Source organism: Neodiprion lecontei, chromosome 1 (assembly GCF_021901455.1).
Source record: "Neodiprion lecontei isolate iyNeoLeco1 chromosome 1, iyNeoLeco1.1, whole genome shotgun sequence".
Lineage (NCBI taxonomy): Eukaryota > Metazoa > Arthropoda > Insecta > Hymenoptera > Diprionidae > Neodiprion > Neodiprion lecontei.
Window position 1 is genome coordinate 9873476 of NC_060260.1, and position 12817 is coordinate 9886292.

The following is a 12817-nucleotide window of genomic DNA, read 5'->3' on the forward strand; positions in this document are numbered from 1 at the left end:
ACATTAGTTAGTCAATCGTTGAATTCTATGTTTCGTACTTCGGAATAACTTCTTCCGGTCGAACATATTACCTGGTACTCGGAATTCGTCTCCTTGCGCAGATCATCGCGCACTCTGAGCACTCCGGTGTCGGGGTCTACGAGAAAGTACTTGTTCGCAATACCTCGACCAATTATCTCGTAGCGCACCTAAAAGCAAATTGCCTATTAATCAAGTCTGGACGTACGAAACTCCCGACTGAGTAACGCTGACCGAATAGTGACATTGTAGATCTCCTAAGGAAACTATCATAGTTCAGCGATAAATTAGTTGGTTATTGGTAAACGTTTTCACGATCTATAGTATACGTTTTTCAATCCTGTACAGTAGAAAATCCGTCAATCGAATGACAATGTCTTCCGAATGAAGTTTCGTAATGAGATTAAACGATAGGAAACCTTAGTGTTGAATACTTGAGTTAAAATAAATTGATCATTCATTCAATAAAGTCTTATCAGTTCCAGGTTTATCTCAAAAGTGGATATTATTACTTTGCTTCGGATTCTAGAAACAACAAAAATGTCGTGGAAGTTATCGTAGTGACAGTTCAGTCTCTGGTCCACAGAAAAAAAAAAAAATTCACTGAAAAAAGAATGTCGAGACCTGAAACTCTGTATCTGCATCAGAAACAGTATCTTACACTCATGTCGATTTTTTATTTTTTAACATTACTTAAGCCTCGAGAAAAGACTTTGTACTTTTGATTTCTTTACAAAAAGTTTGTAGTATGTATTTCGAAGTGATGGATACGCCAGCAAATGAGAATTACTGAATAAAATATAAAACTATCGGAAAGGTGTGAGAAATTGGAACGTGCCGATTGTTCATAGTATTAAATGCAAGTATAAGATCCTAACTCGAAAACAAGATCATCGGTGGGTAGGAGTCAGAAATGTACTGAGTTGCCGTGGAATGCTCTATATGTTTGTAACAAGCCATCATCGTCATACCTGGTTTCCTGGAGCAGTACCGTCGGAGTCCGTAGCAACAAGATTGATGACCGTTGTTCCTATAGGAGCATCGTCGTCCAGCGTGATGGGACGCGGTATTGAGGTAAAGACCGGAGGGATGTCGTTCATATCCTGCAGATAAAGATTAGCGAAGATGAAAGGGTGCGTTTTGAATTTCGAGAGAAGGATGAAGCCCGTTCTGGGTTTGAGTCTGGATTGAATTCACTTACCAAAACATTGACGACGACTCTGGTCGTAGCTCCGGGTAGATCATTGGTGTTTTCGGCTGTTCCCACAAGAAGGATGTGCTGGTTGTCTCGTTCGTAGTCTAGACCTCTGACCGTTTTAATGATCCCGGTCTTCGGGTCTATACTGAAAAGATCCGTATCTCCTTGCTTGATAACGTAGGTAACCTGTTTCTTAGTATCCGGATCATCGGCCTGGAAAAAATCGCATCAGCTTCAAATTACCATGAATATATAATACGAGCAACGGTTCAACGTTCCTCGCAGTGGGTGAACCTTTTTTTCATCTCTTACGTTACCGCACATTCAACGACCCCGCAACGCGGTTCAGTAACACCTATCAGTTTTTGCAAAACTATCCCAACACAAGAATAACCGAAACAGAATGTTCGTCACGGTAACAGGTTTTATCGTCATATGGGATCTAATAGTTTGAACATGTATCCGGAAAATGTGTGGATGAAAGTGAACGGGGCGACAATGTACTATCGATGTCAAAAGTGTCCAACAAAGGTGACCAATGAAATTTCCAAACATCTTGATTTCAAAACTGATTATGTTCACCTTGATTACTCTACCAATTACCAAATATTTGATGAGTACTAGACTTTTTCCTTTTTAGCAAATTGGCGTAAGATTTGATGTTTATCATTTTTACGCGAATTAGTTACTAATTGCAAACCGAATCAGTTGGGAAATTCGAATTGCACTGCAACAAACCATATTTATGAGGTCAGTTTTGAGGCTGTTGACCAAATTGGATTCTGGGAAATGAGATATTCCGAACACTCGAAGCAATATTCGGTTTTACAATACGAACTCCTACTCCGTGGGTTGAAGTGTTGAAGGGAAAACTGTGTCCGATTGTCATTAACATATGTAATCCGAAACCAATTCTTGGGAAAGCCAAAAAAAAAAAGAAAAAGAATAACAATCATTCGAAACTTATATCGCTTATTCTGATTCCAAATTTTTTTATATCAACTTACTCAACTCCCAGAATTGTATTTGACCACCCAAACAAACCCGCTTAAATCGCACACGACCGAATCAGGGTTTAATCATTCTTTTTCAAAACAAAAGGACCCAAGAGCCTGCATACCGGGTCAGACAGTCAACAGTGCTTCCATAGATGAAACTAATTACCATCACTTGGGTGACCATGTAGTCGGGTACATTCTCTTTAACTCGGGCTTCGTAGCTGCTCTGGTGGAAGATGGGAACCTCGTCCTCAACGTCTATGACTCGGACCGTCACCGTGGCTGTAGCAAGACGAGGATCCGGAGCTCCGTCTCTGGCCGTCACCACAAATTTATATTCCTGAAAGTCGACGTCTTGTTGTGATTTTTGCAATTCAGAAAAAAATGCATCTTTCATACTTGCAGAACGAAGGTTCGTGAATTTAGCAATAATAGAGTGTTGGTGCCTTGGTAGTTGACCAATGCTGTTGTTGTTACACGATGGACAAATTAAAACCATATGCGTTCATCAAGAAATGAACGGCATTGATTGGAGAGGGTGCAAGTTTTGGTGGTTAAAATACTTTTAACATGTATTAAGGAAATTTGCGCTACTAAGAAAAGGTTGCGATAAGGAGACAGAACTTACGTGGTTTTGCTCGTAATCGAGAGCAATTTTAGTCAGAACGTCTCCGGTTTCAGGGTCTACGGTAAATGGAATATCGTCAGGGGCGAAATAAGTGACTTCAGCATTGATGCCTTCATCGGCGTCGGACGCATGTACGCGGCCAATCAGCTTCCTAGCTTCACCTTCTTTGACCGTAAACTCGTAAGGCAAGTTCTCAAACTCAGGATTCTTGTCGTTTATGTCAGTCACTTTGATATTCACCGTTGCCGTGCTCGACAGTCCACCAGTGTCCTCCGCTTTGATCAGCTGCAAATTTAAATGATACAAAATACTGGCATGGAAGACGAATACATTCCGGGATGCAAAGACGGTCGCTCACCAGTTGATAACGCGTAAGATCCTCTCTGTCAAGTTTCCTTATGACTGTTATGACTCCGGACTTGTCACCGATCGCAAATTGGCGCAAGTCATTCCCAGAGAGAATGGCATACGAGACAGGATCGTTTTCTGGATCAATGGCCTGGAAAATATTGCCAAAAATAGCGATAAGGAGCTGGGACAAAATGTTGAACGTGTTTTTCGAAATACGCGGACGAATACTTACGGTGATTGTGGCAACGGTAGAGTTTATTGAAGCACCTTCGCTGACCTGGACCTCGTAGACTGGCTGCTGGAAGACAGGACTTCTGGTATTCGGTCCCGGGATAACATTCACCTCAACAATGGTTTGTGTAAACTTTCCACCGTTGTCGGTAGCCTGGACCGTGATACTGTACTGTTCGCCAGCATTCAGTTTGCCTACGGACTCTATGACCCCTGACTTTGAGTCGATCTTGAACTTCTGTATCCCGTTGTTCGATACGTGATAGATACTGTAGGTTATCTCAGCATTTTCACCCTCGTCATTGTCGGTGGCTTCCACCTGTTTTCGTAATCGTGGCAAATCGTATTCATTTATTTAGAAGGAAACAAAGATTTGGTACGATCGGGATAAGCTTGGGTAGGTGTACCGTTTTTGGCCACCTTAACACCGTATATGTGGCTGTTGATCGATCAATCTGTAGTCACATCGATGTTAATGTAAACAGAAAGTAGTACGAAAATGTATAGTTAACTTCGATCATTGTAAGAATTATTTTCCAATGGAATGTTAAAATGTTTCGTTATAAATTTACTGTTGAGAAATGTTTTGTAATTAGTTCAATATTTGGATTGAGAATATTGTAATATTAGAAATAGATTCATAGTATCAGTGATAAATAAAACATTTGTCAAAAATGGTTAAGATGGTGCAGTGGTCAAAAACGGTAATTCTACCCTACATCGAGTAGCGGATATCTCGGTTCACACAATCAGTTCCATTAAGTCGCGATTCTGAAGTTCTTAAATTTTTATCCAAAACTTTTAATTATAGCGTGGCCAAAGTAAACTTCATTTATTTTTCAAAGCTCTTAATAAAAAAACTATCCTTTCAAACTTCATAAAGCTGATATAAATGTTTACTTTTGAGTTGAAATTCACAGTTCACCTGATGAAAAGCGAAATTTCGCATCTACAAGCTACATTTTTGTTGCCAGATTCGATTTTCATATCTTAGAAATTTTGTGTGCTTATATATTCTCCGATTAAATATCCATTTAAGTAAATCCATCAGGTGTTGAAAACATTTCTATTCAATGATTAGGCACATTTTCTTTTAATCAATTCAGTCATCAAATAAAACAGGGTCGATTAGTAAAAATTCTAATATACCTAACAAATAAATGAAAGCCATCCTCTATTGGTTTTTTGTTCTACAAAGACAGGTTGAATATATCGTGCATATGATTTCGTATAAATCAGGGTTGTTTGTTCAGTGGTGAAAGCTATTCGTCCTCAAGGAAATGCATCTTTTACATTTGAAGTATTTTCTACTGTAATACTGATATACTGTCCGACTTTCGAAGATTTCGGCGTGTCATTTTGGTTTTGGCTTTCAAATCTTTGCTGACCAACCAGATTTCAATGACATAAGAAATCCATTCGACAATTTTCATTTTAAAGTTCAATTCAAACGTAAGAACTATAATAACGGATTTTTGTCGTGACGATTTCAAGATACGGAGATACCTGTACATTCTCGAAGATCACGATGCTTGAGGAAACCACATTTTTCAGGAGGATCTTAAAATGCGTGCAAAAATTATTTCGCAAATGCAAGGCAAATAAAACTAAAATGGCATGAATGTCTCACCTTGATAACTTTTCGCTTCGTTTCACCCGCCTGTACGGTGATCGGTGCCGTCATTGGAAGAACAGGAGCATTATCATTAACGTCGTTAAGGGTTACCACGAATGACAAGGGCGACGAAGCGGCGATGCCGGATTTTTCTCTGGCCACAACCTGAAATCGAAACCGTCCAGGACTTGGCGGGTCGCGGTCTAGATTCTCCTCGTTGACAACGAGCACTCCGGACGAGTCGATCGCGAAGAAGTTTGTCGTCAGTTCAAATGTGTAGGTGGGCTGGGGATCCTCCGGACTCTGAAATATTTCAAGGTGAGTTTCTTGGCAGAATGAAATTCGACAAGTATGGCACATTCCTTCACAGGCTGCCGACGCATAAGCCGCCAAACTAAGACAGCCGTCGTAACAACTGACCCGATATATACCTGATGTATTGAAACTCCCCCTAGAGTCTTCCTTGAACGGATTACGAAAGAAACATCATTGTACGAATAGAAAATAGGATCAAGGCTTTATTCCGTTTCAGTGTGTCCAACGTTCGCTTTAAATTCAGTAGACTGCACAAAGAAATTCGAACTATAAGCTTGGATGCATCTGGAGACGTGGAGTCCGACCAAGTTAGCGTACGAGGGGTTCTTTTATGACTAAGCGTCGTTAGTGTGGAGTGTCAGGTTCTAGATTTTAAATGAGATACTGATACCATGTGCGTGAGAATGTTATTAGCGGGAAAAAGTACTATTCCTCTTACTGGTCAGATTTTTGCATTGATCAAGGTCAGAGACAACCTGTTACCTAATCACATGCACAAGATGAAGAGTAAAACACTCTCTGCAGTCAAAATTAACGATAATAAGACAAACGATCATAATCGACTCGACGTAAGACTAACGCGAAGTGACATCGAAACTAAATTATCCGCACTTATTTGTCTCAGGATATCCAACACCTTTGGGGTACACTTACCAGGTCTGCATCGGAAACATTGAGCACTATGGGGTTCCCATTCTGGTCGATTACTTTAGTTCCCACAGGGGCATTCTCGTCGACGAAACCTTCTACGGAGGAGGCTGTGATCGCCGGAGGATTGCTATCCACGGGCTTGACCGTGATAGTCAGCTTCGCTGTCGCAGATCTCGAAGCCTCAGACACCTCGACAGCCTATTAATGAAGATTTGTGCATTTTTTTTAATTTTCTCACTTGATTCGACAACGCGTGAAATTAACTCGAATGTAATGACTAGTGGAACACACCTTGATGATGATGTCGAATTTCTTTGTGACCGTAGTGTCAACTGCCTTGATTTGCTTCACGGCACCCGTATTTCGATTGATTTCAAAAAATTCTCCGTAATTAGGTGGATTCCCGCTGAGAAATGAGTAGTGAATCGGTGCGTTAATGCTGTCCATATCTACGGCTTGAATCTTCTCTGGCGAAATGTTGAGAATCCCGGAAAGAATCCCACTCGACACCTGCGTTAAGTTAGAGACATCAGAATTGCCTGCTTTGGACTTCAAGCTATGCACGGAATTAAATGGTGACTTACGGATGCAGAGTATTCGGGATTGATGCAAGCACCGTCGGACAGCATGCAGCCTTGGTAGATGAAGGACGGATCCTGGTCATCGTCATCTTTAATGTTCACCGTTAGCGTGGTGGTCGAAGAAAATCTTTGCGAGCCGTTCCTTGCTCGATCCTGTAACATTGACAATGTTTTTGCAGGTTTAGTCTATCGTTTCATCGACCAGTGTAACAGTACAAAAATAAATCTAATATCTGTTCATGATTTCCATATCTATTAGTTAGGTGATACATGCGATACATTCCTACTCAGTTCCGCAGTGCAATATTAACTCTTAGCTGACTTTTTGCGAGGCTCTAAAGCACGGAAAATGTATATTGAAGACGCTAGGATGAAAATGTAGGTATATTACTTAATTAGTTGTTACCAGTATGATTGAACTTGCTTCCAACGGCAAACTTACCTTTCCATGGAAGCCAACTGAACTATCGTGTACACTACTACCCACTATGGCGACCTCAAATTGATCCCCGTTTTATAATTACTAAGGTAATTTAAAATCAGTATTCTTTAATTGAAAGCCTTCTGGTGTGAAATGATTAAATACTCGACAAATCTTTGAACCAGTAATTATATATCGGTTAATCAAGCATAGGGATAAAGGTCAGGCAGTTACATAAATGCTGTTATTTCACTGTGCGCCCAGTGATTTGGCTTCACCCGAACTGTTGAAACTCGTTTAAAGAAGCCTGACCAACATCCATTTGAAATAACTCGAATTTACTCTGTAGCCGAGATCGGTGGACCGCAAGAGACTTTATCGAGTATGTCTATTACGTCGGCTTCAAGAATAAGGACTGTTCCCGTTTCTCGAAACCTCAAGATTTTTTACTGTCACCGCACGTCACGTATCAGCTTTGAGTATTTAATGCGACAGAGAAATAACAATAAGGTCTTGAAGAAAATGAGACAAGTATGGGGTTTTATGCAGAATCGCGTCGTATCTTAGATCCTATATTCCACAAAAACAATTGAGATGAAATGATTTCTTAGAATTTGAAGGCTTTCCTCTCGCGGTGAGCAGAGAGGAAAGCATGAAAAGGTTAAAGGCCTGCTATTTCATCGGAAGTCCTTGCCGTATCTCGTGGCGTCTCAAATTACTTTGCTCACCAAGTTCTACGGTTGGCTTTTGTACAAAGCATGTCAACCAACGGTATTCATATTGCAAGCCAATGGCAAAATGTTGTAAGTTATACCGCGGTGACAAGTGATAAGACGGTTAAGAACCAGAGAAAGTATGTTAAGATAAATTTGATCCAACTCTATAGAATATCTGCAAAAGACTGCGGCCACCACTACAAAAACATATTTTTTATAAAGAAAGAGAACTGGCAGCTAGACAGCTGACTGATCTGAGAGCCGATTTAATCCCATTACACACCAGATCATTTAATTATAAGTCCTGCAACTTCGTACCAACAATCTAAACATTTTGTTCCTGCGCCGTGTTAGGCTGGATTAGTATCGTTGTTAAACTTAAAGCTGATTCTTGTTGCGTGCCGCCCATCACATAACAACGCGTCAATGTTGAATACCTCATGGAAAAATATCCTTACGTGCTAAGAGATAATTATTATAGACCTCGGTTTAATTTTTAGATTGGGAGACGTCAAGTTCCCAATTTGTTATCTCAGCGGCATAAGATTTAAGTCAAAGAAATTACTGATACGGCACTTGTTTGGTAATGAGTATTTGAATAATTCTATTTTTACTCTAAGAAGCGATAGAAAACAGGACTAGATTAGTATCAATAATTATGGAGGAGGATGAGGAGTTTTGCCGATTCATTGTGATTAATGCATTGACGAATCGATCAGTTTATTACTTTGCTATAAAAATAGTGCGGTTATTATCTTGACTAACATGCTGCCCAGATCGTCAGTCCAAATTCAACGTTAAGCCGATAAAAATCAAACAACATGTCAATCACCTATCTCTATGAATTACATGTAATAATAGTCGCCACTTAATTTAGGTACCAGTAAGTAAGCTTTTCCACCTCTATTCCTTAAAGTTTATAACTGGATTTTCTTCGTATTAATTTCCCTACAGCATAGTTATTCATACGATCATTGCTTCTAAACTGAATGTAGTGAACCAAAAGCAGTAGTTGTATTTTGCAATATAACACCAAATTGTACGTTATTCAAAGGCCTCTTTCAGAATGAATATTTATTAGCTACTCTTGCCAATGAATTATTGGTGTAAGCATCAGAAGACGCATAGTTTCTTTTTCTGGTGCACCGTTTTCGAAGAATATCGTGTAACTATAAAATGTGAAATGTGAAGAATTCAATTTAAACCGGATGTCAATTCTAGTGTAGAAACGCCTAGATAACATGCAATACCCTTGGCCTACATTTTACTGTTCGGAACGCATATAACAGAAATGGAAAATTCTCTGTGTATTTCTGGTAGAGTAGATATTCCCGTATATTTCCTGCACCTATCCGTGCAGCTGGTACACATACTAAATAATATCTGGGTCAATCTTTATTTGCGGAAAAATAGATTGAAACTCGGACCTGGATAAAGTCTCTCTCATCTTATCAAATTATCAGATGTGAGCATATTTTCTTATTCCGCAATATCGAACTTTGGATTCAGCAATCACCTTTCGGAGAGGATAACAGACCATAAGAGAAACGAATGAAACGAAACTGATGTGATTTTTTCGAGTATCAAAAACTATAGTTCAGAATTCTTTGAATCACTATGTCAACTTCGCAAAGGTTTTCACGGAACATTTCAGAAACGAATTTTGTCACCATAAATGGCTAAATCGATAAGGAAAAATGAATAATGACTGAAGAAGAACGAGAGGGAGGTTTTGCGATCGCGAATAAAGCGCAAATATTTGAAGGGCGTGACGCTCAGTGGCTTATTGCCGAGTAATATTTCATCCGCGAGGACTGGCTTTCATGACAAAAGTTGTAGAAAATCGTTCAAACTATGGAGTTGCTATTCGTAATCCCTGAGGAAAACAGTCGGTTTCGTTCTGGTTCGTTAGCTACGTCTATGTTTAAATTATCTGTTCTTGAAACACATACACGCGGGATTGCGCGGCGTGAACCGTTCCAAGCTTATCAGGATTGGGACCTTGGCGTACGAGTAACTTGCCTCGATAACGGAAACTGGCATTATGGTTTTAAGGTATTCAGTCTAGAATACGTACACACTTTAGTTCGTAGTGGTACGGTCAGAGGTAATAAAAATATTCAAAAACTAAAATCCAATCGTTCGGCGTTATCATGAATTGAGGAAAAAAAATTTATAGAGACAATGCCGTATATATCTCACATCAGAGTTCGGCTCGGACATAGTCACTGGCTCAAACTGGAGAAAACATGTGTTCAAGGTGCATGGGTATCACCTTACAGCAAGTTCCTTTAATGCGTAGAGCCTAATAAAGCTCGAACTGAATTAGATGGCCAGTATACAGATGGAGTGAATGATGATTGCTTTCCTATTTCAATGTTCTCGATCGAATATTGACAGAATCTTGAGCTGTATACTCGGTAGAAGTACTTTGGTCAAGTGTAGACTCAAGGCTTGATATCAGACTTAATATAAGATTGATCAACCATATTGGAAATGTCTAAAAAGTAGCGAAGATGAAACTAGAGTCAAGAATAGATTGATGGCAAAGGACAAGTCTCGAGTATTGTCTGTTTGCTATGTAACAAACGTTACGACATTGCATGGTTACGGGCAGCCAATAGCAGGTATCAAATAGGGCGTAGTCTACATTCCAAAGAGGCACTCACCGTCGTCGGGAAGCTGCTGCTGTAGCCGGGAACAGAGCTGGCACACACGGTCCCGAGGCCGAACAACACTTTCACCCAATTAAAAAGCCTCATTGTTAGCTTGCGCGGTAGTTATAGGACACTTGTATTCGCTTATCAGTGTAAACTTCATCGAGCTCTGACAGACATTTGAAAGTTCGTGAAGTTTTTATTCTTAAGAGACACGTAGACTTATTATTATCAAACGTTGCATGTCAATCGTGACGATATATATATATCATTGAATAATATATGAATATAGTTTTTTCCACGTAAGTGAAGAGAGTTGCGACTTCCGAACGGACGACTTGTTTCACGGATATGGAAATATCGAGCGATGTAAATGCGATGCAACGCCGAAATTGCATTCACCCTTGCACTGAGATAATTCTCAGCTGTTGAAATGTAAAGAAGGTCTTACAATTTTAATCTTGGTAAATGTGCGCGGAGTGACATATTTTTCCGCATTTATTGTGAACTAAGTATTTAAGAAGTTAGAAGTTCGAGTTGCGAAACCAGTGATACTAGAAAACTAAGATTTTTTAATTACAGAGATGATCTACAACCTGATGGGACGCACTTGGTCAAAAATTCGCAATTTTTAAATGACTGTGCAGAATAATGAAAGTATTTATTGCAAATGATAGCATAGGAAATTACATGCTGCCAGCAAGTACACGGACATAGAATGCTAATCTAGCTGTAAAAATGCTCTGCCGTGCCTCATAAGTTTTTAGTTTGAAATTCCGAAAGCGTATGTTTAGTACATTTTCCAAATTAACTTGGGATTTTGATCGAAATTAGATTTAAGTTTTACTTCAAGCTGGCACATGCTGTGTCTAATTTTTACAGTTCTAAGAAATGCCAGTAAGACAGTAATTGAGGGAATGTTACGAATCATAATTTTTTACATTATTTAATTTGTTTATAGGTATCGTAGATAAAAACATTCACTTCTTTCTTTTGATAAATAAGGTTTTGTGCGTATGAAGTCTGAGAAATTGTTTCTTAAAAACAATACTTCGAGATAGTTTCACAATAATTTATCTGATTTGGCGTAAAATATTTTGCAGATCATAATACGAATAGTGTCTATTGCCGAGTTATGCCAGAGACCAATTATAGGCACCACAGTGCAATGGTCAAACTACCATTTCCAATATTACGGAACGTTCATTATAAATTCTGTACCTTCCAACCGTTCTCCTAACTTCCTTGCGGTTTTCTACGTTTTCTAAGTTAGCATTTTCTGTGCCTGCAAAGACAACTTGAAAAATAAGAGAATAGCAGCTGAATATGGTAAAGACCTATTACAACCAGCTTCGAGTTCAATTTAAAAACAGTAGAAGAAACACTTCGCATTATCTTGAATGATTATTGGTTGTTCTGAGATACTGAACCTTCTCCTTGGATCTGTTGAAAAGAATACTCAACACTAGTATATGATAAAAAAATATGAAAACCAAGCGAACTACCCAGAGGATCCTGAGTAGTGTTTGTGACTGCTGGCTCTACAAGCTGCACTGCTGGATGGAGAACGTTAAGGAGGGAGAGGACGCCGATATGTGTAGACCACGGCATGAGCGTGTCGCAGGGCGGTCATTACCGATTAACTATTCCCGGTTACCGATTACTGATTACAGTTGAATTTCTTCCGCGTTGTCAGAGGGACGCCAGGTAAGATAAAACACCGCTAGATTCAGCTGCAAGCACGCATCGAGAGACACACTTGGAGCTTCGGGAGACGCGAGCAATGAAATACGAGGGTGTGTGGGCCGGGTGATATTACACGGTAATCCCGATCCCTGATCTTATCGAAGCATGCAAACCCGGGTCGAGACAAACTCGTCGACGATCGGGAAAGCACGCGCATTTCCGGCTTTGCTGATAACCACCTGGAGGCGTCGCAGCACCCAACATCTCCTCGTCGAGATACTCGTCATTGGGCCCAGCATCCCGGAAGAGTGAGCAAAAGCTCTTGGATCAGATTGCGAAGAAGTCTTTCAGCGGATAAAAGCGAGGCCGAAAAGCTCATCACGACGTCGAGTCTCAAACAACATTCACTTCGAGTCGCGCTTGATCCGATTGAACGCCAGTTCTGGGAACTTGTTGAAGCACACGCGATAACAAACACAGTGAAAATGGTATCCGCGTCGAACGGTGACCGATGCAAAACGGCGACTGTCTCACCTAGCCGAGCAAGCAAACGCTGCACTACGGCACGTAACGCAGACAGCGTATTGTGTAAGAAACACTGCCTACCCACTGCCTAGATACTTAAACCCAACCCTGACGGCTCTTTGTTCTTTGTTGATAGGGCCCCGCGACACGATAGTTATGCGTATACGCAAATGCATCGACCAAAGTAGTTATACCATACTCTCATCAGACGTCTCAGTGCGACTCG

At 40.2% G+C, this 12817-nt stretch overlaps 1 protein-coding gene across 6 annotated transcripts in view; it reads right to left on the minus strand.

Moving 5' to 3' along the window:
* Positions 1-12817, minus strand: part of LOC107227616 (cadherin-99C) — a 113612-nt gene that overhangs the window by 11151 nt on the left and 89644 nt on the right. For 5 of the 6 annotated variants that reach the window (XM_046730000.1, XM_046730002.1, XM_046730001.1 and 2 more), the window contains 11 exons: positions 6590-6739; positions 6297-6515; positions 6009-6203; positions 5055-5342; positions 3426-3743; positions 3201-3341; positions 2843-3127; positions 2381-2554; positions 1220-1429; positions 990-1121; positions 72-188 (listed from right to left, as the gene is read on the minus strand). In XM_046730000.1, the coding sequence (XP_046585956.1) occupies positions 72-188; positions 990-1121; positions 1220-1429; positions 2381-2554; positions 2843-3127; positions 3201-3341; positions 3426-3743; positions 5055-5342; positions 6009-6203; positions 6297-6515; positions 6590-6739 (2229 nt within the window). Of the gene's footprint in view, positions 1-71; positions 189-989; positions 1122-1219; positions 1430-2380; positions 2555-2842; positions 3128-3200; positions 3342-3425; positions 3744-5054; positions 5343-6008; positions 6204-6296; positions 6516-6589; positions 6740-10392; positions 10598-12817 lie in introns of those variants that run through there. The other variant, XM_046730015.1, reaches the window with a different exon arrangement.